Source organism: Mixophyes fleayi, chromosome 10, assembly GCF_038048845.1.
Source record: "Mixophyes fleayi isolate aMixFle1 chromosome 10, aMixFle1.hap1, whole genome shotgun sequence".
Classification (NCBI taxonomy): Eukaryota; Metazoa; Chordata; class Amphibia; order Anura; family Limnodynastidae; genus Mixophyes; species Mixophyes fleayi.
Window position 1 is genome coordinate 57,246,065 of NC_134411.1, and position 27,425 is coordinate 57,273,489.

Here is a 27,425-nt window from a genome sequence, read left to right on the forward strand (position 1 = left end):
CCTCCTTCATCACACTCTTCTCCTTCATAAAACTATGCACCCTTCTTCAGTACACTGTGCCCCTTTTTCACCACACTGTGCCTCCTTCATCATCACACTGTGCACATCATGCTGTTTTTATTCCCCTCTATGTCTCCCCACTTTCACACTGCGCTCATCATGCTGTTTTTTTTCCCCTTTATGTCTTCCCACTTTCACACTGCGCACATCATGCTGTTTCTATCCCCTTGTTTTTTGTGTTTCCCCTTTCTTTCTTGCTGCGCCCATTTATGATTCTTTCTCTCCCCTAGCCTTTTGTGTCTCCCCTTTCTTGTTGCACCCCTTTATGATTCTTTTTCTCCCCTTGCCTTTTGTGTCTCCCCTTTCTTTTTGCGCCCCTTTATGATTCTATTTCTCCCCTTGCTTTTTGTGTCTCCCCTTTCTATCTTAATGCGCCCCTTTATGATTCTTTTTCTCCCCTTGATGCTCCCCTTCACTGACTTACCTTTCTATTGACTTCTTTCTTCTCTTCTGTCTTCTTTTCTTCAAGTTCTCTTCTTCTGTCTTCTGTTGTGGCTGGCTCCTCTCTGTGCACTCCTCACGGCTCTGTTTGCAATGAATGTCGGGTGTAACATCATCATGCACATCGTGTCTGACATTCATTGCAAATGGAGAAGGGAGGAGGGCGTTGGTCGCTGGACCATCAGATGATTAAAATATATGAATTTTTTTAAGACTGGCGGAGAAGTGGGGGATGGCAGGTGGGGGGAGTGCCTCTCAGGCTTGGCACCCCCTGCCTTGCTTACTCCGCTTATCACGTTCTGCCAACCCTGGTTTTACATATGCTGTCTGAACCGACCTGGATGAATACACAGGAACTACTTGCACTTTTGGAATTAGATATGACTACACAATAAATATACACTCATGGATACACAAAGGCAAACACTTGCACAAAGACACATTAATATACTCTTCCGTGCTTATACACTAATATATGAATACAAACCACTGCACATAAAAGTGGCTAGACAGAACCCTCTGGACAAATGGGCACATTTATTGCACTGCCACATGTAGATTTAAATGACACCCATTGGTCATTTTACTTTGTGTGACACTTTCCATTTTAGTTTTTTTTCATAGATATTATATCATTAATGTTGAAACTCTACAACTGTTCAATGTGTGTTTTATCATTGTCATTGTCAGAGGCTGGAGATTTCTGAGCAAATTCTATATGTGATTGGAAAATCATTGAAAATAGAAGAGTTGGTTTTGGAGAATTGTGGATTAAAATGGTAAGAACAGTTGTTGATATTTCCTAAAATAAATACATTTGCATGTTCATATAGTTGTTAATTGCCATTTGGTTTTACATGTTCATTCAGGATATACCTGGCAACAGAGCAGGCTGGCTACTTTTGACCAGTGGTGGAAAACAAAAGTAAGCGGCCCGGGCTCATTGGAATAATGGATGTGATGAAAAAGTGTGTGTGGTTTTATATTGTCAATTAAATACATGGAAATTTCTTTCGTCAAATAGCCATAATGAATACAGTACCTACCAACTCTTTTTGAGTACTTTGCAATGCAGACAGTATTCTAGCGACCTCTATACAATGTAGAGAGCATTCAGGTGATCTTGGTTCAATACAAAGAGCTTTTTTGTGACTTCTGTACAATGCAGAGAGCATTCTATTCAGCTCTGTACCATGTAGAGAATATTCCGGTGACCTCTGTACAACACAGAGTATTTAGGTGACCACTAGTCAAAACACAATGCATACTAGTAACTACTATTCAAAGCTAACACTGTTCTGTAGGCCACATACTATAATGGTTACGTTACAATGCAGGCCCCTAAATCTCTGGTGGTGTCACAGTACAGACCATTAAAATATATGATAGATTTATTATACAGATCACAGATCTCACAAGTGGCTTTGGTGGCCTTTTAATGTAGACCCCTCCCAATTTCTGTTGGTGACAGAATGAAGAACCCTGATGGCTGGTGAAAAACAAATTAATTTCTTACTTCTCCTGCAGTATCACCCTGTCTCTCGACATGTTGGAAAACAAATATGGATGTGCAGTGATGGCGTCATACTCAGTAGACAGCTCCCATGATTTTGACATGGTTCCACTCTGGTGTAGAGTTTGAGTCATTCGCCAATCAGTGTGTGGAGACCTCCTGACACTGATTAGTGAATGGCCAGTGCCATCTACGAATCAGATTGCTGGGAACTTTCTACTGGATATGACAACATACCCAGTAACTTCTGCACTTTGCAAGTCCATACAAAGCCATTCAAGTTATATACAATATCTCACCTCCTCCTTGTGCAAAAGAAATTCCTTACATTTGTTAACTGTCATCAGGAGCAAGCAATGCAATGAATATAATATTATGCAAATAATGCACCTGATTAAATATTTACACCCAGGGCTATAGCTTAAATGTAAATGCACCCTTAATAATGTTGCCCTTCTTAATCTATTGTGGCTCACATATATAGCCCCCAGTAACACACTCTCTTATTAGAATCTGAGAATCAGCGACTATTTTAGCACATTTTCCCTGCAGGAAGCTGGTCATATTACTGCAATAGAGCTATAAAGTACCGCGACTCTTCCGGGTTCTCTGGGGACGCCCCGTCTGTTGCTACGGCAACTGGGGCGTCACTTCCGGTTTCAGCGTCCCGGTTGCCTGGGCAACAACCGAGACGCAGGGGAGCTTTGGAGCAGCGCCCGGCCAGCTGTCAAACAGCCGGGCGCATGCGCATAGGGAAAGTATGAGACAGCCATGCAAGGCTGTTATAGATCAGTAATCAGGGTTGATTAGGAACTTAGTTTGCCGCTGGCACACTGCCTCTTCCATTGGCTGTAGGCTCTGCAGTTTTATTATGTTGCAGCTGAGGACATTATGGGCTGTGTTCTGATTGGCCATCAGTACTATTTAAGGCAGTGAGGACTGAACCTCACTGCCGGTTATAGCGTTCTGCCCTCAGTCCTGCTGCCTGCTTGTGCTATCTGTTTGGTTCTTGCTACCTTGGATTGACTACCCGTGTTTTGACCCCTGCTTGTTCTTGGACCTGTGAACCTTCTCTTCTGACCTCGACCTTTTTGCCTGGATTCCGGATTTTGCTTCTTTGCCTGTGTGTCTGACCCTTCGCTTGTCTCTGGATATGGCATCTGTGCTTGTGACCTTTGACCTAGGATACTTCTTAACTACAGCCCGCCAATCACTCCACTCCTGGGTACTCCTTTAAGTCAGTATACGTTACTCGACCCTCGGTCGGCCCGCAGCCCAGTCTGTCCCCACCACTAGGGGCTCCAGCGAACACCGGGCCTTCAGAGTAGTCCCCAAGTTTCACTGTACTGGTTTGGGAGCTCCTAACACCACGTACTATAGTTAATACTATATGCCTGTTTTATCAGGCTTGTATTAACACTCTCCTATCACCAGTCCTTATAATTTATTGCCAAGTGGGTTTCCTCATACCTTTCCTCTGCTCATTCTCCGTCTTTACCAGTGAATACTCCTCTCCCCACTGTTCTTGGCCCCATCCTTTAATTCCCCTGTATACTTCTTCCCTTGGTGATCTCATCAAGTCTTACAGTTTCCAGTATCATCTATATGTCAATGACTTCCAGATTTATCTGCTCCTCTCCTACCTTCTACCCATCTCTCCTCTCCCATGCCTCCAGATGTTTTTAAACTAAATATATCTAAAGCTGAGCAGATAATGACCACTCCCATAAGTCCTCTCACCTCCCTCGACCTCACTGACCCCATTGAACTTTCCTTTGTTCCCCAAATTCACTGCCTAGGAGATATCCTTGATTTATCCCTTTTTTTTTCTCCCCACATTTAATCCGTTTTCTAATCTTTTCACTTCCACCTTCAAAACAACTCCAGGATTAGACCCTTTCTCATCCTGGAGGCAACTCAGACCCACATCCACTTGCTTGTACTCTCTTGCATGAAATATTGCAACCTCTTTCTCACTGGTCTCCCTTTCACCCACCTTTCCCCACTCAAATCCATCCTTAACACTGCTTCACATCATTTTTTTCTTTCCTGCCTTTCTACATCTTCCTCCTCTTCTACATGTTTCTCCCCTCCAGACCAGACTTCTTACCTTCACCTATAAAGCTCAATTCAATAACCCAATCTTCACCCACTACATCTCAATCTAATCTCCCTCTACACTCTTTCCCGCCATCTTTTTTTTTCCAATGACCACCACCTCTCCTCCTCACTCATCACTTGTTTGTGCTCCTGCTTACAAGATTTCTCCCATGCTGTGCCCCTTCTCCTCTGAACCACTCTGTTTCCCAATTAGGCTGTCTACCTCTCTCCAATGCCAATGATTTTTTCAAAACAAATCTTCATCAAAGCCTATCAGCTCTCCTCCTAGTTAATCCCTAAACCCCTTGAGTCACCTTCACTGTAACATCCCTGTTCATTTGCACCTCCCTTTAGCTCTCATAAGTAGGGCCCTCTTCTTTTGTATCCTCCTTTGTTCATTACTGTTACCACCAGCATGCCAATACCTTCCCTTCTGTCCTCAATCAGGGATTCTGATCCTGTTTGCTGCACCCAATTATTAGGTGCAGGTTCAGCTTGTGCTGTTTAACTCCCTTTTATTTCACCCTTTCTCCATACCCTATGTTCTAGTTAGAGGTTAACACCAGCTCTTCAGTGTTGGTTAATCTATTCCATGTAAGAATATTATTCTGTATAAATTGCAGGGATTTACCAATATTACTATTGTAGTGTTATCATACTTTTTTTGTCTTTGTCCTGATTTACCGTAAGCAATAGAAATCAGTCTACAATATTAATCGAAGTGTCAGTTGCTTTCTATTGGCTACTATGAGAGCATAGTTGCTAACTGTCAATAAATTTAAAGGGAAAGCCCTTTTTAATTTGGTTTGGGAAAGTCCCAATTTTTTCAGTAGTAACCAATTGCACAAAAAAAATCTCTATTTTTCTGCATTTTAAATATTACTCTTCCCATATTTTCTTATTATGTAGGCTTTGTACAGTAATATTTTATAGCACGATGAAAGGATTGACATTGGGGCTCAAAGGGTTAACAGTGAAATTGTATTGCTTTCATGAAGTGGTGGTTGAATTATTGATTATGTATGTGTTGCCTTAGCATTGGATGTCTTAGTACCAGCACGAAAGCAGATCACCGGCTGGTGCCTAAGTTCATGCTTCAGATCATGTGTTGATAGCGCACTTCCTGCAACTCCCCTGCAACAGATCAAAAATCAGCTTGAGACATATGTGGCTCAAGTAAATGAGAGATATTTAACAGCTAGCTGTGTAGATGGATCCAGACATTCAGCAGTTAGGAGACAAAGAAGGAGTAAGCCTCCAACTCGAACAGCAACTGGTCATTACACCTTTGCGCCAATAAAAGTTATCGAGAGAGAAAACTTAAACAGTAAGATGGACCAGTTGTAACATATGCAGAGGAGAAACATTTAGGATATATAAAAGAGGGTGTAGGGGATAAGAGGAATGGATGGAGGAACACAAAGAGGACAGATGAGATAAATGGATCATGAAGTGAGCAGAAATGAACAGAAAAAACACATTAGAAGAGTGTGGAGTAAAATAGTAAAATGCATTAGCAGTTAAGCCAGAAGCAAGAAAAAGCAGTGAATTGAGTAACCACAGCCTATATACTAGCAGTGGATAGAAGAGAAGAAAGAAGTTACAGGCTCAGCAGCAGTGTCCATGAACCATTAGCAGGCATTTCAAAGGTATAGATGTATTGGTTACTGTGACAGTGTAGTGGCAATAGTTTGCTGTGTTCTAGCACTGGGGAGTTATAAACTGTCAGTAAGAAGCTGAATTTTGACAATTGGAAACATATTCTGGCACTGGAGAGAACTATAAACCCACCCATGATCCAGTCAATCAGGTCTCTAATCCACCTCATCATGTCCCTATTTAATGAAGACACACTTGCATTATGATTGACCATATGTCTTTTTGATCCAAAAATCTGAACGGTCTCATCCAAAAAGAACTATTACAGACAGTGTCGGACTGGGGCATGAAAGGCCCACAGGGGGACTGCAACGGTTAGGGCCCACCAGAGGGGGTGTTGGCAGCTACCATAGAGGCGAGACCAGACACTAGAGGGGGAGTGGTCAGCCCATGAAGGGCATGGCTAGCGTCATAGTGTAGCATATAAATAATGCAGTGTATATAAAGAGCCCATAGTCTAGGCCCCACCCCTTAGATTGGGACAAAGTCTTGCCCCACTAGAATCAGAAATGTTGGCAGACTCTCCTGCTCTCTCCTACCTGTTCTTGCAGCATTCACTACCTGCTGCTGCTGATGTCTTAAGCTCAGTTGCTGTCTGGACCCTGGAATGTTGGGGTCCTGTTTTGAAAAAGGGATATACACATTAAATTTGGGAAGCCTAGCAATGAGGGCACATTCTAGCCCCCTTCCCCAACCAGTCACAATGTTAAATCAATAGCTCTCATGTTTAAAGGGTGCGTGTGATTGTGAAAAGCACTAGACCACTCCCCTACAGCAAAAATCTTGCATTGTTGCATACACCATCGACAGAAGTGTAGACTGCCTGTTCAAAGAAGTGTGACATATCTCCTGGCAGGCAGAATAGAAGTCCTGAGTTTCAGGACAGCGGAACAGTGCCCTAAAAGCACTACATACATAGTGGAAGGTATGTAGATGTTATAATGAAACAGACAAATATGAAAAATGTGTCAAAGAAAGACAAAAATTGAAAACACACACAAAACACATTGTCTCAGAATAGTCACAATTAACCTGTGTATCCGCATACTATTACTACCCTTAGTGAGAATACACAATGCCACCCCCAAACTTGGCTCCATGGCAATTACCTTTGCTGCAGATCAGGGGTTGGATAAAATCTAGTCAAGCCCAGGTGTGCCAATTGTGCATTTAGATAGAGATTTTATATTATATATATATTATTAATGATAATGGAACCATCAAATAAACATTTATGAGACTGAGAAAATGTTGGTACTATTGATGATTTTAGAGATTTGAGCATAGGTGGTGATTCTGGGTGGAGGCAAGGTTTCATAAATGTTGAAATTTAGTAGATAGAAAGATGGTTACACAAGATTGTACAGACATGGAGAGGTCTAGGAAGGAAAGGTAAATTTGGGTGTTGTCAGGTCAGAGGTGGTACTGAAAGCAAAATGAGAAAATTAGTTGACCAGGAGACGAGTTACAAAGTGAGAAAAGCAGAGAGACAAGAACAGAGCCTTGTAGGGCTGCAACAGGTAGTGCTAGTAGAGGTAATTATGTGTCAAAAGGTAGAGACACTCTGGAGTGTTGGACATGTAGGAAGTGAACCAGGAATGAAATGCCTCATGAAGGCCAACGGAGAGAAGAGTGTACAGGACAAGAAGGTGATAATGGTGTAAAAAGTGCCACTGAGGTCTATGAGGCAGAGTACGAAGTAATTGGACAGCACGGTGACTGAATGGTCAGCACTTTTGCCTCACAGCACTGGGGTCATGAGCTCAATTCCCGACCATGGCCTAATCTGTGTGGAGTTTGTATGTTCTCCCCCTGTTTGCATGGGTTACCTCCGGGCACTCTGGTTTCCTACCAGAATCCAAAAACATACTAGTATATTAATTGGCTGGTATTAAAATTGACCCTAGTCTGTCTGTGTGTGTTAGGGAATTTAGACTGTAAATGCTATTGGGGCAGGGATTGATGTGAGTTCTCTGTACATCGCTGCAGAATCAGTGGCGCTATATAAATAAATTATGATGATGAAGTAGTTGCTCAGACTTTGCTATAAGTAGCCAATTGATAACTATGGTGAAAGCTGGCTCAGTGGAATTGTGGAGGCAGAATATAGATTGCAGAGAGTCAAGAAAGGATTGAGAAGAGATACATTTTAATATGTGGATGTGCATAAGCATTCAAGTAGGTTTTAACAATAAAGAGACACTCAATTATGAAAAAAGTCTCAAATTTAATGATTGATATCTGGCTGCAAATCTAGTGGAGTTCTGCACCTCCAAAGGGAAAATAAATAGATAATAAAGATGGCACAACAATTCCAAATAAATTAATACAATTACAATTAATACAATATAAATATAGAGAATATAATTAACAGATGTCTGTCCAAGGACTAAGTTATTAAAAAATACAGTAAAAGAAATTTTATATGTATAAGTGTGCAAATATATATTTCCACCAATCATACAAAATAATACCTATGTATATTGTAGATGTATAAGTATATCTCCAACATCGACATACACAAAATGAATTATAAATTTAAATATCCAAAAATTAACCATTTAGAGAATCCATTGGCACATTTGTTAGTAGAACATTACAAAGTTTTTATGCTTCTGAATTTGTATTTGTAAATAAGTGACATTGTAAGATCATCCAATTTCTATATACAACTTGAGAATACAAGTGTAAAGGAGCTGTCCTTATTCATTACCACTTGGTTATCACTTCAAAACCTTGGCATTCTCCCATCCCAGCAGTCTTTACACCACTCTCCTAGGTCCGCATCCGGACCAGGAAACCCAGGATGGAGATGAAAGGTTCTGATTTGCTGTCTCAATGTAAAGGGTCCTTTGGCACCGAGAAGAAACTGTATTAGGAGCCAAATTTGATCCCAGATATTGATGAAGTTGGAGATGGGCACTCACAGTTAGTAGGTGGATGACAGCTTAGGGCACTTCTACACCATCCTGTTGTCAGTAAAATAGCTGTAGGAGTGTCTTAAAATGTAATCCATCTGATAATTTAAGTGCATTAATCTAGAAATCCAATTTAAAATATTGGTACCTTTATTAAAATGTAGAACCAAGGTACAATGAATGGTTTGAATAACAAACCAAACCCTCAAAGAGAGTGCTAAATAACTTCTTTTCCCTCTCTAACAAATTCATTTTCTGTGTAGAGTCATACAATAAGAAAAAACTGCAGTTCTCACGTTGCTGAAGTTCAGTACAATACAGAGAGCATTCTGCTGTTTGCTACAATACAGACAGTATTCCAAAGAGTAATGTATAATTCACAGAACATCTTATTAAACAATCTAAACAACATACAATACATATAACCATTCTAGCGACCTGCATAATACAGAGAACATATTATTGACCTGTATACAATACTGACAGCATTCAACATACAAGAAAAAGAGTATTATTGACAGGCGCCGTCCCCGCACCTCCGCTGGGTGCTGGAGACGGACGCCCTCTGGCTAGGCAACGGGACGAGATCACATGATCGCGGCGCTCGCGCATGCGCGATGCGCCGCTTCGGTTGCTAGGCAACCCAGACGCTTCCCGGCGATCAGCTGAGACTGATCGCCGGAACTTCCTCCCTCCAGGGCTTCCTGTCTGCCCCTATTTGAACTTCACTCTGGCACCATTAGGGTGCCAGAGTATTAGTTCTATCCAGCTCCAGCATTTAGCATTACTATTACTGTTCCTGATCTCCTGTGTATAGACTCCTTGGCTTGTTTGACCTCTCTCCCGGATCTCCCTTGTACTTCGCTGCCCGCACTGGTATTGACCTTTGGACCGTCCCTGACTACTCTTGACTGCTCTTCGTGGTACCTCGCTTCCTTGGTTTCGACTCGGCCTGTCTGACTACCCTCCATTCGCTGCACTGGTGACTTCCTGGGAGAACCGCGACCTGCACATCACATGCAGCAAAGCCCAAACCTCCTTTCGGGGGTCCCTGGTGAACACCGGTGGTGTGTTAGACTCCGCGCCTCTCAAGTTAGTAACACAAATACCAGTCAGCGATATTCTTAGTGGAATAGCGTGACAGAATACTCTGGCCATGAGCGGACCGGACGAACCTTCGGCCCGCGACTTATTAATTCACCTGGGTCAATAGTGGAACGACAAGAATCCAACCAGGCACAATTACTTCAATGCATTCAGGGAGTCATCTCCCGCCTGGACTCTTTCCAAGCCTCTCCACCTACCATTTCTACAGCCGCCACATCCTCTACTGCCTCAGATCCTACCGTCCCTACTAGGGGCACTGCCGTCAGAGGCCTCCACCTTCCTCCTCCCGAGACATATGATGGCGATCCGCTGAAATGTAGTCGCTTCCTCAACCAGTGCTCTATTCAATTTGAATTGGCTCCTGAAAACTTCTCGTCAGAAAGAGCTAAAGTGGCCTATTTGATTTCGCTCCTTTCTGGGCAAGCAGTGGCCTGAGCCTCCCCCCTTTAGGAACAGGATGATCCTATGCTGCAAAATTCTGTGGTCTTCATTGAGAGGTTCCGCAAAGTATTTGACGAACCTGTAAGAATTTCTTCAGCCACCTCCGGTCTCTTAGGATTACGCCAAGGCTCTCTCACAGCAGGACAATATGCGGTACAATTTCGGACTCCAGCAGCCGAACTCCGATGGAATGACGAAGCTCTCATCGCTACCTTCTGGCAGGGTCTCAATGATCGCATCAAGGATGATTTAGCCTCTCGTGATCTCCCCTCCAATCTGGATGACCTCATATCCATGTGTATTAAGATGGACATCTGCCACAGGGAATGAGCTCTTGAACGTGACCACAGTCGCCGGCCGTTTCCTCGATTAGCACCTAACTTTATTCCTCCTACTCCATCGGTAGAAGAACCTATGCAGATCGGCCTTTCTCGTCTGTCCCCAGAGGAACGTGAGAGACGAATAAAGAACCGCCTCTGTTTGTATTGTGGTGAATCAGGACATCTTCTCTCCGTTTGTCCCAAGAGGCCAGGAAATGCCACCTCCTAGGTGATAATAGGGAGGTCAACCTAGGACCCCAGTCCCTTTCTCCCTACCTTTGGAAGGAGTCAGAGTTTTTGATGCCAGTCACCTTGGTTTTCCCTAATGGTCCATTTGCTACCTGGGCCTTTGTGGACTCAGAGTCCGCAGGGAACTTCATCTCTTCCAAGCTAGTGACGGAACTCTGTCTGGATACCATACCTTTGGCTCAACATTTGATGCGCACTGCTGTTGACGGAAATAGAGTCTCCAATGGCTCAATCTCTCTCTCTACTTCCCCACTCCGGATGGAGATAGGAGCGCTTAACTCCGAAATCATAAGTTTCTTTGTTCTACCCCAATCTATTAACCCTATCATCCTGGGGCTACCCTGGCTGAAGCTCCATTCTCCACAATTCGACTGGCAGTGAGCTCAAGTTATCCGCTGGGGTTCATCCTGCAATAAGAGATGTCTGTTATGTACTTGCCCTTATATTTGCCCTCATTCAAGATGGCCGTGATTACCTCATGAAGTTTCCATCTTGGATCTCTGTTATGAACTTGCCCTTACAATAGCCCTTATCCAAGATGGCCGGGACTGTCTCATAAAGATTCCATCTTGGATTCCCATTTCCTGTTTGGGCCTAGAAAAGGCACTTCCTGTTATGAAGCCTTTGCACTAGTATTGTGTTTGTATCTGACCCAGATGCTTCCACAGAACCTTTGCTTCTTTGTGATTTGGACTACAAGTACTTGATACTTCCACCAGACTTTTATTCTCTTGTGACTTTGGACTTTATTTGTTGGACACTGGAGATTTATTTATATACCAAAATAAATCTTGTTGAATTCAGAAATACCTGGCTATTGGGTTCCGTTTGTGATACCAGAAGTGTGACCGGATACTCGTGCCCAAAATGACGGACCCCGCCGGGACAGAACCATCTGCTTTACAGGGACTTTCAGATCTGAGTTTCCACATGCATTCTGCTTCAAACAACTACAGAAATTTCATGCAAAATTTCAAGAAATTGAGACCCAGTGTACACTGCAACACCAACAGGTAACTGATTGCAAATAAATGTTCATGAACTCAAAGATCAAATAACGCTACAAAATGGAGTTATTACAGAGCTACAGATGCGGCTTCAAGAAGTTAATGCTGTAGCACCTTCAGCTGCAGTGCATCAGCCCACACTCCCACTACCTCCAGCTTGATTCTCTGGTGATCGTAAAAAATACAGAGGTTTTATTAATCAATGTAATATGCATTTTGATTTACATCCTACTTATTTTTTGACTGATGTACAAAAAGTACGTTGTATTCTTTTATTGTTGAAAGATGATGCCTTGGCATGGGCTTCTCCTTTGATAGAAGCAAAAAGTCCAATATTACAAGATCTTTCTAATTTTATGGATGCAATGAATCAGATATTTGATGATCCAAATCGAAGTGCTACTGCTGAGTCAGTTTTATTAAAGATGCTTCAGGTAAGACGTTCAGTGGCTAAATACATCTCTGATTTCCGAAGATGGATCTTGGACACTGATTGGAATTCGGCAGCTAAGCTGTCTGTTTATCGAAAGGGGTTATCTGAGTTTATTAAAGATGAATTATCTAGAGCTGATGCACCCACTGAATTTGAAGACTTTGTTAAACATTGTATTCATATTGATGCTCGTCAAATGGAGAGGAAACAAGATAGATGGGGCTCCATGTGGACTCGTCCTAATTATCCAGAACCAGCAATATCAAATTACTCTGGTACTCCTGCAACACAACAAATTGAGGAGCCTGAGCCAATGCAAATAGATACCATTCGCAAACAGATTTCTATTGAAAGAAGAGATCCACGACGACAAGAAAATCTCTGTTTGTATTGTGGTAAATCTGGACATTATGGATCTAATTGTTCTCAACGACCTCGCAAGACAGTTGCTACATTGATGGAATCTAAAGATTCTGACCAGGAATCTATTATTTCATGCTGTTCACATCAACTGAATGCTATTATTCCTCAAATCTCTTCACTGTCTACATTTGAAAGAGAGAACAGAAGAATAAAGAATCATTTTTCAATTCCAATACAACTTGAGATAAACTCTCGACTTATTTCAACCATGGCAATGCTGGATTCAGGAGCTAATGGAAATTTCATGGATATAAATTTTGCTAAACAAAACCATATTGTATTTCAAGAAAGAAACACTCCTATATTAATGGAGACAGTTGATGGATCCCCTCTGAATTCTGGTCCCATCACACATGAGACAGAACTTATGTCCCTGATGATAGAACCCAATCATAAGGAGGAACTCACTTTTTTCCACATCTCTTCTCCAAATTTCCCCATAATTTTGGGTCTCCCGTGGTTCACTAACAATAACCCAGCCATTATTGGGAGTCTCAAACCCTAACGTTTCAAGATACTATCAATGTGGTCCCTCTTGTACAAAAAGAGAATCAGATCTCAGTGTCCCCCTCTTCTGTGGAAGAACAATTGCCTGTTCAATATCAGGATTTTGCAGATATCTGTAACAAACAAAATGCTGACAAATTACCACCCCATCGACCCTATGATTGTCCCATTGACCTATTACCTGGGGCTGCTATTCCTTTTGGTCGGATTTATTCATTAGCTGAACCTGAATTAAAGACACTAAAGATTTACCTGGAGGAAAATGAACCTAAAGGTTTTATACGTCCTTCAAAATCTCCAGCAGGGGCTCCTATTTTTTTTGTGAAAAATAAAGATGGTTCTTTACGTCCATGCATTGATTATAGAGATTTAAATAAAATTACTATAAAGAACAGACATCCACTCCATCTCATCCCAGAATTATTGGAAAGACTGCAGACAGCAAGTATTTTCACAAAGCTCGATTTAAGAGGAGCGTACAACCTAATACGCATTCGACCAGGTGATAATGGAAAACGGCTTTTCTAACAAAATATGGACATTATGAGTACCTCGTGATGCCGTTCTGGTTATGTGATGCCGTTCTGGTTATGTAATGCCCCTGCTACTTTCCAACATTTTATAAATGATGTCTTTCGAGATTTGCTTGATCTGTTCATTATTGTATATCTTGATGATATCCTTAACTTTTCTAATTCTTTACCAGAACATCAAGAACATGTTCGAATTATTTTACAACGGCTATATATAAACCAATTATACATCAAGTTGGAGAAATGTGAATTCCATCGTACTCAAATAAAATTTTTGGGTTACATTATCTCCCCTCAAGGACTGTGTATGGATCCCTGTAAAGTGCATGCTGTGGTAGATTGGCCCATACCTCAAAATGTCAAAGATGTGCAACGATTTATGGGCTTTGCTAATTTCTATCGACGCTTTATAAAGGACTTTTCTGGAATTGCTGCCCCCATTACTCAGCTCACAAAAAAGGTTTCCTCTTTTCAGTGGTCACCAGCAGCTGATAAAGCTTTTTCCATTTGGAAAACAAAGTTCATGTAAGCTCCTATATTAATTCATCCTGATCCTACACTCCCATTTGTTTTGGAAACGGATGCATCGGATTCAGCTATAAGAGCAGTAATTTCACAAAGAGTAGGAGAAAAAATGTTACTTCACCCCTGTGCTTTTTATTCAAGACAAATGACTGCTCCTAAAAGAAACTATGATGTGGGAAATAAAGAACTTCTTGCCATTATAGCTGCTTTTTCAGAATAGAGACATCTTTTAGAAGGTGCAAAGCATCAAGTGATAGTCCTCACCGATCATCGGAATTTGGAATTCCTTAAATCAGTAAAAGGATTATCTCCCCGACAAGCTCGATGGGCTCTCTTTTTAAGCCGTTTTGATTACCTAATTTCCTATAGACCTGGATCGAAGAATGGAAAAGCTGATGCCCTCTCAAGAGCCTTTGCGGAGAATCCTCAACAGGTAAAACCTGTTCAAACAATAATTCCTGATTCAAATTTTATGGGGGTTATTTGTACAACTGAGTTATTAACAGAGATCAAAAATGGATATGATACGGATTCTACCCTCATGAATCCTCCAAAAAATGTTAAATTATCTTATAACAACAGAGTCTGGCATATGGCACATCAATTATATGTTCCAGAAAAAGCACGGTAAAGGTCATGCAACTATTCCATGACTCTAAATTAGCAGGCCATAAAGGACTTCAGAAAACTCAAGAACTGTTAAGCCGTTCATTCTGGTGGCCCAACTATAAGGAAGATGTAGCAAAATATGTATCCTCTTGTACAACGTGTGCCAGATTTAAGACTCCTCGTGCGTCTCCTTTTGGACTACTACAACCTTTGCCAATATCTACACGTCCATGGGATTCCATTTCCATGGACTTCATTGTAGAACCTCCGAGATCTAAGAATATGACCACTATCTTTGTGGTAATTGACAGACTGACAAAGATGGCTCATTTTATACCCTGCCAGGGTACTCCTACAGCAAAAGAAACAGCCGACTTACTTATAAAATAAGTTTTTCGTTTGCATGGCATTCCTAATGATGTGGTGTCAGACCGAGGCATTCAATTCACATCACGATTTTGGAAACAGTTTTGCAAATCCCTTGGCATTGTGGTGAACTTGTCCACTGCATTTCATCCACAGTCAAATGGACAAACGGAGCAAACAAACCAAACACTTGAGCAATACCTCAGATGTTATATTTGTCACCTACAAGATGATTGGGTTGATATCCTCCCCATGGCTGAGTTTGCATACAATAATTCTCAACATTAATCTACAAGATTTAGCCCTTTCTATGCTAATCTAGGATATCATCCAAATATTTGTCCCAATCTACCTTGTGACTCTCCAATTCCTGCTGTGGAAGATAGACTGATTCTTATGCAAAGTAATCTTGAATTATTAAAAGAGACATTGAAAACTGCTCAAGAAAGATATAAACGTGATGCTGACAGATCACGAAGGGCTGCTCCAACTTTTAATATTGGTGATGAAGCATGGTTGTCAACTAGACATTTAAGAATGAAGGTACCATCTGCTAAGTTGGGAAGTAAGTTCATTGGTCCATATAAGATCATTGCACAGATTAGTTCAGTGGCTTTTCGTTTGGATCTTCCTGATTCCATGAAGGTACATCCTGTTTTTCATGTGTCATTACTAAAACCATCAGTTAAGAATCCATTTCCTGGTCGCTCATTGCCTCCTCCTGAGCCAATTCAAGTTGATGAGCATGAGGAATTTATAGTTGAAAAGATCCTGGACTCTCGTAAATTTCGACATCAATTACAGTATCTGCTACGTTGGCAGGGCTATGGGCCAGAAGATGACTCCTGGCAATCCGCTAAGGATGTTCATGCCCCACTTTTGGTAAAAACATTTCATCAACAGCATCCTTGGAAGCCTGGTCCTAAGTCGTCCAGAGGACGTCGTTGAGAAGGGGGCATCCTGTTATGTACTTGCCCTTACATTTGCCCTCATTCAAGATGGCCGTGATTACCTCATGAAGTTTCCATCTTGGATCTCTGTTATGAACTTGCCCTTATCCAAGATGGCCGGGACTGTCTCATAAAGATTCCATCTTGGATTCCATTTCCTGTTTGCGCCTAGAAAAGGCACTTCCTGTTATGAAGCCTTTGCACGAGTATTGTGTTTGTATCTGACCCAGATGCTTCCACAGAACCTTGCTTCTTTGTGATTTGGACTACAAGTACTTGATACTTCCACCAGACTTTTATCCTCTTGTGACTTTGGACTTTATTTGTTGGACACTGGAGATTTATTTATATACCAAAATAAATCTTGTTGAATTCAGAAATACCTGGCTATTGGGTTGCGTTTGTGATACCAGAAGTGTGACAATGTCTGAGATCTGTTTCCCCATTAAAACCCAAACTGACCTGTCTTTGTACATCTTCCCGGGTGGGTCTTCCTGAGGCCTACTCTGGTTTCGCTGATGTTTTCTCTAAAACCGCTTCCGAGATCCTTCCTCCTCATCGGCCTTGGGATTGCCCCATCGATCTCATCCCTGGGAAGAATATTCCTAGAGGCAGGGTATATCCGCTGTCCTTACCTGAGACACAAACCATGTCCGAATATGTTTATGAAAATCTTATAAAGGGTTTCATTAGGAAATCATCTTCCCCAGCAGGTGCAGGCTTCTTTTTTGTTAAGAAGAAGGACGGCTCTCTCAGACCGTGCATTGATTACAGGAGATTAAACGCCATCACGATTAAAAACCGCTACCCTCTTCCCCTAATTTCGGAACTTTTTGATCGCATTCGTGGGGCACAAATTTTTACCAAATTGGACCTCAGAGGGGCCTACAATCTTATTAGAATTCGCAAAGGAGACGAGTGGAAAACCGCATTTAATACCAGGGACGGCCACTATGAATACCTGGTGATGCCGTTTGGGCTCAGTAACACCCCAGCTGTCATTCAGGACTTTGTGAACAAAATATTTACTCTACCAATCAGTGGTTATATATTTGGATGATATCCTAATCTTTTCACAAGACCTGTCTACTCATCTTCTGCATGTCAAAGAAGTACTTTCTCGTTTACGTTCCAATCTCCTATTCTGCAAACTCGAAAAATGTCTCTTCAATTGCCCTCAAGTACCCTTCCTAGGATATATAGTCTCAGGCTCCGGCCTTCGGATGGATCTAAGAAAATTGGAGGCTATTCATAATTGGCCTCAACCTTCCGGTCTCAATGCTACCCAGCGTTTTATTGGCTTCACGAATTATTATCGCCAATTCATTAAGGGATTTTCTACATTAATCTCTCCTAATACTTTCCTCACTCGGAGGGGTGGCCAATCTAAATCTTGGCCCCTAGAGGCAGTACGAGCATTCCTAGCCATTAAGGAGGCCTTCATGTCTGCATCAGTCTTATCTCAACCTGATCAAAATTAAACGTTTTTCTTAGAGGTCGGCGCATCCTCCGTTGGGATTGAAGCAGTACTCTCCCAAAAGAATCCTGCAGGCCTCCCTGTTCCTTGTGGTTTTCTTTCTAAAAGATTTTCTGCCAGTGAAGCCAACTACGCGATTGGGGATAAGGAACTGCTCGCCATCAAGACCGCCCTAGAGGAATGGCGCTATCTGTTGGAGGGGGCGTGCTTTCCCATCACAGTGTATACCGATCATAAAAATCTCACCTACTTGCAATCTGCACAATGTCTGAACCCTTGACAGGCCCGCTGGTTGCTATTTTTTAACAGATTCCAGCTGATATTTACCTTTCGGCCCGATACCAAGAATCTGCGTGCTGACGCATTATCCCGATCATTTGATTTCTCCGATGTCTCGTCACCCATGGTTGCCAAACCTATCCTCAATCCCTCCATAATTGTAGCTTTGACCAATTCTTCCTTCAAGACTCCTCCTCCTGGTCGTTCCTTTGTGCAAGAACATCTGCGCATCAAACTCCTGAGATGAGCTCACAACACCAAATTTGCTGGTCATGCTAGGGTTAAGAAGACAGTTGCCCTCCTATCTCGCCTATACTGGTGGCCCTCTTTATCCTCGGACGTCCAGAAATACATCCGTTCTTGTGAGGTCTGTGCCCGACACAAGACGCCTAGGAGATACCCTGCTGGCCTTCTCCACCCACTACCCATTCCAGACCTTCCATGGCTCAGTATTAGCTTGGACTTCATTACAGATCTTCCTGCCAGCCATGGCTTTAACACCATCTGGGTGGTGGTGGACCGCTTTTCAAAACTGGCCCACTTCATTCCCCTCAAGGGACTACCCTCTGCTTCCCAGTTGGCACTCCTGTTCATCCGAGAGATCTTCCGCCTTCATGGCTGCCCGAGGGACATCATTTCTGATAGAGGAGTCCAATTCGTCTCCCGATTCTGGAGGTTCTTTTGCAAACAGCTGGGTATCAGTCTAAAGTTCTCCTCCGGGTACCACCCGCAAACAAATGGACAGACGGAACGGACCAATCAAGACCTGGAAGCATTTCTATGGTGTTACTGTTCGGATCAACAATTTTCCTGGAGTGAACTTTTACCCTGGGCAGAGTTTACCCATAATAACCACCAACACGAGTCTACGGGTAACTCTCCCTTTTTTACTATTTACGGGAGACATCCTATTCTCCCCACCTTCTCCCATCTATCTGATTCCTCTGTACCTGCCACACAAAACTTGGTCCGCAATTTTTCCCAAATCTGGTCCCAAGTACGTTCCAGGTTACTACTGTCCTCAAATCGTTACAAACACTTTTCTGATCATCACAGAAGAAACCTCCCAAAGCTTCGGGTAGGAGAAAAAGTGTGGTTAGCTACCCGCAACCTTAGACTCAAGGTTCCCACTATGAAACTGGCTCCACGCTATATTGGGCCTTTTTCCATCTCTCATGTCATTAATCCAGTCACCTACAGACTTCATCTACCAGCTTCCCTTCGGATTTATAATACGTTCCATATATTTCTGCTTAAACCACTCATTCTCAACGAATTTTCCAGCAAATCCTTTCCACCTTCTCCTCCAGTCAGGACCATTCGTGGTGAAGAATTCCTAGTTGAACGCATTTTAGAATCTCGCATCTCCAGAGGTAAACGCCAATTTCTAATCCATTGGAAAGGCTATGGCCCAGAAGAAAGATCTTGGGTCTATAAAGAGGATATTCATGCTCCACGTCTGCTGGCAAAATTTCTGCAGAATTCTTGCACCACCCGCAAGAGATAGGGGGAGGATACTGTCAGGAGCTGTCCTCGCACCTCCGCTGGGTGCCGGAGACGGACGCCCTCTGACCACAAGACACGCCCCTATTTAAACTTCACTCTGGCACCATTAGGGTGCCAGAGTATTGGTTCTATCCAGCTCCAGCCTTTAGCATTACTATTACTGTTCCTGATCTCCTGTGTTTGACTCCTTGGCTTGTTTGACTTCTCTCCCGGATCTCCCTTGTACGTCGCTGCCCGCACTGGTATTGACCTTTGGACCGTCCCTGACTATTCTTGCCTGTTCTTCGTGGTACCTCGCTTTCGTCTCGGCCTGTCTGACTACCCTCCATTCGCTGCACTGGTGACTTCCTGGGAGAACCGCGATCTGCACACCACACGCAGCAAAGCCCAAACCTCCTTGCGGGGGTCCCTGGTGAACACCGGTGGTGTGTTAGACTCCGCGCCTCTCAAGTTAGTAGCACAAATACCAGTCAGCGATATTCTTAGTGGAATAGCGTGATAATTATAGTGTAGATATCTAGTGTAAAAGAACATTTTAAGTCACCTACAAAATACATAACAGATTACAGTGCTTTATAGAATTTAAGGGTATCCAACCCTTCACCAAATGTAAATAAAATTTAAATATTAGAGGACAACATAACAACTTAATTTAAAAAAGGTAAATATTTAAAGGAAATATAATTAAATAAAATAAATTGACAAACATTTACATTCTCAGCCAGTCTAAATATAATAATTTTTTTTAAAGTGAATAAAGTGGGTATCTGCTTATAAATAGCATGTGTATGTTAATTTATATGTGTACAATAATATAATAGTTACATTAACATGGCATCTCCTTTGACAATCCCCGAGCTCCAATGCAGATGCTGCAGGGGTGCGGAGTTTTCCCAGAACAGTCATGGTGAGTCCCTCTGCGTACTTTCTGGCTCCTCCTCTGGTTAGAGTAAGAGCACTTGAGTCAGCTGATTACAAAAAGGCTCCACTACTGAATGCTGAAATGAACCGTGTGTCTGGAGGCAGGGCCATGAACTGTGCAGTCACAGTCTGTGGACCCCTGCAGGACTGGTTGTAGACAAAATTGGACCCTAAACAAAAATCATGGTGGGTCCCCTACACAGTGCATGATGGAACAACATCTGCTCTCACACTTTTTTATGCTTTCCAAAAGTTCTTCACCCTTTGTTGCCCTCTCTTATTGTATACTGGAGGAGTGTTCTGCTATGTACGGCACCTCACCCATTTCCTCTTTTGTCAAGTATAGCTTAACAAAAGAGCTTTTTACAAGCCAGACCCGGCTTGTAAAGGTAAGGTTAACCCTAACCCTGTCCCCTAACTCCTAACTCCTAACCTTAACCTTAACTCCGAACCCTAATACCCCTAACCCCTAAAATAATACTTACATTAGATAAATGGCAGCTGTGTCCGTCCATCGCTGCTTTAGGAGGATGTAATTTTCCACAGTCGGCAAGACATCGGATTGTAGCATGAAGTCATCTGGATCATAGTAAGTCAGTATTTTTTCAGTATTTTTTTCAGGTGGGGGTAGTAATTCTTCGGAATCCTCATGAAGTCGTAGTCCATGTCAGGGTAGTCAGTATCGTTAATAAGTACTACACTCGAAGGGAGGACCAGTGCAAGTGGTAGCCCCAAGGCTGCTATACCCCTTTATTATTGGGCAAGACTTTCCCCTGTTCTGGGAAATTATAGCCAACCAGATCTCTCAGGACATGCCGGCAACTGAGTCACTGGCCAGACATCTGACCCTATTTGATCCTGTCTTTCATACCCTGGAAGTGGAGATATAGACAGAGAACCTGCAATGCTTGGAGCCTGGATACCAGGCTTTGGCTGCAAGGGGGCCAATGTTGCATTCCAGAAGATGGGAAAGAAAAGTTCAAGCTGAAAAAAGTTGGGAGGAAACAGAAGCCCTGCCAGAGGGTGAAGATTGGTCCCTAATATCCAGGACTGTGTCACTCAAGAACTTTGCAATGGTCCAACTTAATGATAGTGCATTGGAAAATATTTATATATTTGTTATGGAAGTGAAAGAAGTTTGGAAGGCTGAGAAACCGGCCAGGGGAGAGCCTTATTTTATAATAAAAGAGGATCTGCTGTATAGAGTGGTGATGATACAGGAGAAAACAGTTCATCAACTCTTGGTGCCACAGGTACACGTCCCTTTGGTGCTAACAACAGACCATACACACTTTTTTGGGTGACATCAGGGAGAAGAGAAGACTCTAAATCGGGTGCTCCTGAGGTTTTATTGGCTGGGAATCCGTATGGCAGTCAAGAGATACTGTCAAGCCTGCCCAGTATGCCAGCAGACAATCCATCTCAGCTAGTACCTCATACTATAATTCCGGTTCCATTTGGGCAAATCGCCATGGATTTAGTGGGTCCCTTGGAGAAGTGTGCCCGAGGGCATCAATATGTTTTAATAGTTCTTGATTACACTACAGGATACCCTGAGGCAATTATGCTATGGAATATTAAATCGAGCACTATTGCAAAAGAGTTACTATTAAAGTACACTCAACTTGGAATCCCAAAGGAAATCCTAACAGATAAGGGAACTCTCTTTATGTCAGGATTAATGAAGGAATTGTGTAAATTGCTAGGGGTCCAATAACTACAGACCTCGGTTTATCACCTGCAATCTGTTGGGTTGGTTGAACGATTTAATAGGACCCTTAAGCAAATGATTAGATGAGCCGTGGCTCACAATAAGAGAGATTGGGATACTCTGTTACCCTAACTCATGGTTGTGATAAGAGAGATGCCTCAGGCATCAACAAGGTTCAGTCCCTGTGAGCTTCTGTTTGAGAGACCACCCGTGAAGTTCTGGATATCTATATAATTAGCACTTATTAGAACTGCTTATTTTTTATATTATTTAACAGGCAGAATACTTTATTTGAGGATACAATCCTAGGGAGAGACAAATCATTATAGAATGAGTTTGAGAGTTGAGCGGGGTGCGATGGCAGTGTTAAACTGTCATTGTGTATATTTATATCAATATAGTTATCATCTTACTTTTTAAATATTTTGCTAATCAAATGTGATTTATACTTGCTAAAGGGGAATATATCTCTAAAAATTATTGAAATATTTTAATGCATATCAATAAAGTTTTGAAGTATTAAAATTTAGACCCTTTTGAGTGACCAAAAAATACATTTCTTCTTTCTCTTTCCAATTTCAAAACTTCACAAAGCCATGTAGAAGAAAGGAGACTGTACCTGCACTATTGACTCGCACTGAAGACAGCATAAGCTCTATTCACAGACTCTTTTCGCTCACATTGAGCTGCATTGCGTGAACTGCTGTGAAGAGCCGCCTCTGACCTCAGGACAAAGCGCAAAGGACACAGTCTGATAAGTCACAATGCAGGACCAGTGTCTAAGCCCAGCCCCGTGGCACACATGTGCCCCTGCCCCATGGCCCAGCCCACATCTGGTTCTGATTGTTTTCTAGGGACTGTGAAGTAGATGTGCCTTTTGCAATGCACTAGGCGCACAAGGAATCATTGCATTAAGTAGCATTGTGCAGACCTATACATAATGTGGTTTTTAAATGACCTAATGGTCCAAAACTGGCACATTTGAGCCTTACGTATAGTTATTTAAAGACTAATTTGAATATTTGTGAACAAACCTCTTTTTCTCAATAGTGATTTTGCTGTGAAGATGGCTCAAGCACTAGACAACAATCCTGGCACTGTGCTCCATTCCATAAATCTTTCTGGGAATCAGATGGAAGACCGAGGTATAACAGCAATATACTATTGTTTGAGTAAGACAGACCCTTAAGTAGGGCTTGGTATCTAGGGAGTGAGTTATGATGTCCAGAGAAGGTACAGGAACAAGTGACAAATGTAGGCGGTGTTGGTGTGAGAATCCAGAAAGAGAGGCATGTGGGCAGGTATCCAATAAGGAAGGCATAGGGCAGGCCTGTAGAAATAGAGGCGCTGAGGCAAGTGAGCACTGTTGTCAGTAATGGTAGTGTTGGTTTGAGTGTTATCAGGGTAGGGGTGGGGGTATGTGTCCAGTCAATGAGGCATTGGGTTGTGTGTGCAAAGATAGGTGTGTGTGCAGATGTTCAAGGAGTGAAGAATAGGGGAGGTAGCCAGCATTCCCCAGTGAGGGTCATATAGATATTAGAGTCTGTATTGCCATGGACGTTGGTGTCTAGTGAGAAAAGTATGGTGGCTAGGTGCCTATCAAGGGATGTACAGGGTCTGTATGTCCTGAGAGGGAGGTTTGGTGTTGGGTGTCCAGTGAAGAAGGCATGAAACTGGTTGGCCAGCAAGAGAGGCATGGGGGTGATTGTCCAGTCGGGTTAGTATCCAGTTATGTGATTATAGGGTCAGGGCTTCCAATAGGTGGTAGGATGTGGTTTTGAGAATCTATTTGCTTGATGTATATTAATTATATATTTTCTATTTCTTTCAGGGATATCTGCAATTAGCCGACATTTTGATAAAAGTCAAATTTTACATCATCTAAATTTTGCAAGAACGTCAGTAACACCAAAAGGTAATACAATTTTTTACACATGTCCTTGGTTTACCAGGCCTTTGATATGTCTTTTAAAAGAAATGTATATTTGTCTGTATAATCATTACAGATGATAGAAAACACTTGATAGAAAATATGCAGAGTAAATCACATCATTCTTTCAGGAATATAAATATTTCTAAAATAAACAAAATAAAATAAATACGATTAGGTTGTATTATGGTGTGAACATCTTATTCCAAGAGTGTGTACATATTCTGTAGTTGGTGTGATTTACATAAGTGAAAAGGGCCTATCTGCCTGGGATGGTCTTCTAACCATAACTACAAACCTTGGAAACATTTCCTAATTAGTTTTTACTAATATATGCTATATTATACTGGAGTGAGGCATTAGCAGATTTCATTTCAATGTTATTGCCTCTTTACTATAGAATAAAAAAGAATGTTCGAGGTATATGCTCTATGCATTAAGGTGTCAGGTGTTCTAGATAGTCTATCCATGTGAGATGGAGCCTAGAAGCAGAGTTACTTCTAAAAGTTTCAGAGTTAAAGTCAAAATCTCTCAGAAGGTTGCTATCCAGTGTTAAAGGCACAAGAGTTTGCCACTTGTAAAATTCCTTCTGATTCAGGTACAAGTTGTACAGTGCTGGAAAGTGATCAGACACACACACAGTTGTCTGAAAAATCAGTTCTGATTTATTGAAGCTTAGGCACTACTACTTATTCAGATAACATTGCCTTCTTGGTTTCTATTGCGTTTACATATTAAAATAATTAGCACATTCCTTTATATTGTACGATAACTGCAAAGTATCTATTCCAGGCTAACTGTCCTGCGTCACCTTGCTTTTCTTTTCTAAAAATTACTTATTTCTAGGATTCAAAGTAATACCTTTTAGCTTTGGAAAGAACTTGTTATTCTAAAATTCCTGTAGCTGTGCAGGACTGTACTTCAATCATTCTAGCTAATTGGTTTCTACATTGATTATTTCTATGCAGGGTATATTGCTTAATTAAAAAGATCATTATTTCCTTTACATTTCCCTTCTTTTGATCATTTAATTAAGCATTACCTGTCTCTACTTTATGTAATTCTCACCGATATAAGCCCTATTTCATCTTATCTAACCTAAGGCTGCGATAGGATGGGATACACATTTCCATTTACACTTATGTATAGGTGGCCCTTGCAAATCACTTACCCTAACATAATACAATGCTTATGAAAGTATAAAAGAAAAGCAAACAACAAAATAAAAAATGAGCTTGTAACATTATACAGTTGTTTCGATTTGACAGCTTGATAACATATTGTCATTCATCTGTGTCTGTGTCATCGTACATGTAATATGGATTGCCACATTGTTCTTTTGAAGTAATTGCCACATTCACATTCAGAGGTTCCCTCTGGGAGCATCCTTTGGGCAAAATTTTCATAATAACCGATATCAAAATATTGATGGCTAGGAAGACAATAAAAATTAGCAACAATCCTTGTATTATTATTTGAATTATTGCCATAACCCATCCTCCCAGACCTTTGAACCAGTCAAGATCATGTTCAGGGTCATTATGTTGCTTCCTAAATTTCTCCTTATGTAATTTTACCTCTGTAATATGCACTTCTATAGGTTCACTATAATTATCAGCAATATAGGAACAACAGGCCAGGCCAACTATCTGGCACATTCCTATTTGTGCAGCAGTCAAATTGTTGAACACCAGCTGAAATAGAAGTTAATTTCAATATATCCAGTATCTGGTCAGTCACATTATCAAATAATTTTGCCAAGGCTTTAATATTGTGGGCATAGTGTAATTATCCTCCATATATGGATAAAGATAATCCCATCTTATTATACCATGGTTGGTATATTAAGTCATGTACATGTGATATACTTATTTTTACTGTTGTCTTGGCCCTTAAGTGAGCTGGACTGTATGTGAGATCTATGTTTTTCTGAACCCATGTTTTTCTGAACCCAGCACCCAAAAGCCAAGGCCAATATCAGGAGTCCGACATCAAGACTCTGTCCCCTTGATTTAATAAGAGGGAGGTATGTGACGAGGCTGGATAAAATTGGGGAAATATCGGTCCAACCCACTCTGTCACTCAATAGGCCCATTGGATTACACCAGCCCTCTACATGGTTATTAAATTTCGACCAGTGCCAGATCCTGCATTGCTTTGTGTCCCTGGAGAATTTTTGGAGGCTTGCTAAAAGGAGACCCCGGAGGGACAGTGGGTGTTGCTGCGGATTTTCTCAGGAGTAGAAGTTGAACTGAGGATGAGTTGCTGAATTCTATCAGTGCCAGAAAAACTGTTGGACTTAGAAACTCTTGGATTCAGATTGGGTATTGAACTTCTTAAGAGCGGATTCATCCTTACTCCACCAGGAGATATTTGTGATCCTGGGGAACTGGTGACCCTATATCGGTAGCGAGACTGGTACTCAGGGTCCCAGTAAGCTGGTGGAGAGAGGGCCAAACAGCTGGAATCATCAAGATAACAGAACATCCAATCAGGTTGGATGAATGATCCACTGGTCCTTCTTGAGGAGCAATTTGAGACTCGTTTGGTGCAGGAACCAAATTATTATTATTGCTGTGGTTTTTTTGGAGGTTTGACTGCTACTGGTGATTTTGCTAATACTTGTATAATTGGTGGAGGGAAGTCTATTTCTCCAGAGGAGCACTATTTGCATTTACCCTGTGTGTACACTTGTGATTATTATCTCTTTCTTTCCTTACCTCTGTGATTCCATGACCCTAGAGGGCCAGGTGCCTAGTGAACTACGATTCTAACTCTAGTGTTTCATTCTCTGCTCTGGTGACTCAACTGCTCTCCAATACTTCAGAGATTGGGCAAGGAGCTAAAAGTCAGAAAAACACATTGATGTGTGTCCTTAAATGTTCTTCACAATTTGCGTTGTTTATTTCACAAATACACTGTTTTAAAAAATATGAGGTTTCCTTTTGTATACCTAACACTATTGTAAGCATAAAATTGTAACTAATTAAAAAAGCTGCTTGCTAGAAAAGTAGCTAGAAATCACATATGCCTTAAATGTTGCATAGTCCTGTGATTATGGAGGACTAGCATTGATGTCGTCTTTCTCCAGGCCAGCAACCTCGGCCACTTCCACCCATAGAACACAATTCAGAATGACAATATTATGAAATACCACACATAGAGCTATAATGCCGCACGCAATATCTGGCGCATACATAAGTCCTCCCCAGACCCGTCAAGGCCACAATCAAACTTTTAGAAGCCTGAAAGTCTGTTCTATAGACGATCTGGTTGAGAAATGCGCAGAATTGTATGCAACTTTTTACTTTGTGTGTGGATGTAAAATCAGAGTGAGAAGCCATGAAAGGCAAGGGTAAGCATTGTTACCTTTGAAATTAAATGAGAGAAACATAATGTGTCTATTGGGCCACAAACATGTAAAAATTTATGTAAAACAT

General features: G+C 41.7%; 1 protein-coding gene across 1 annotated transcript in view; it reads left to right on the top strand.

Annotated features, from left to right (window-relative positions):
* Nucleotides 1–27,425, top strand: part of CARMIL2 (capping protein regulator and myosin 1 linker 2) — a 1,059,949-nt gene that overhangs the window by 265,477 nt on the left and 767,047 nt on the right. The window contains exons 10-12 of the mRNA XM_075188807.1: nucleotides 1,192–1,280; nucleotides 23,106–23,200; nucleotides 23,887–23,970. Coding sequence (XP_075044908.1) covers nucleotides 1,192–1,280; nucleotides 23,106–23,200; nucleotides 23,887–23,970 — 268 coding nt within the window. The remainder of the gene's footprint in view (nucleotides 1–1,191; nucleotides 1,281–23,105; nucleotides 23,201–23,886; nucleotides 23,971–27,425) is intronic.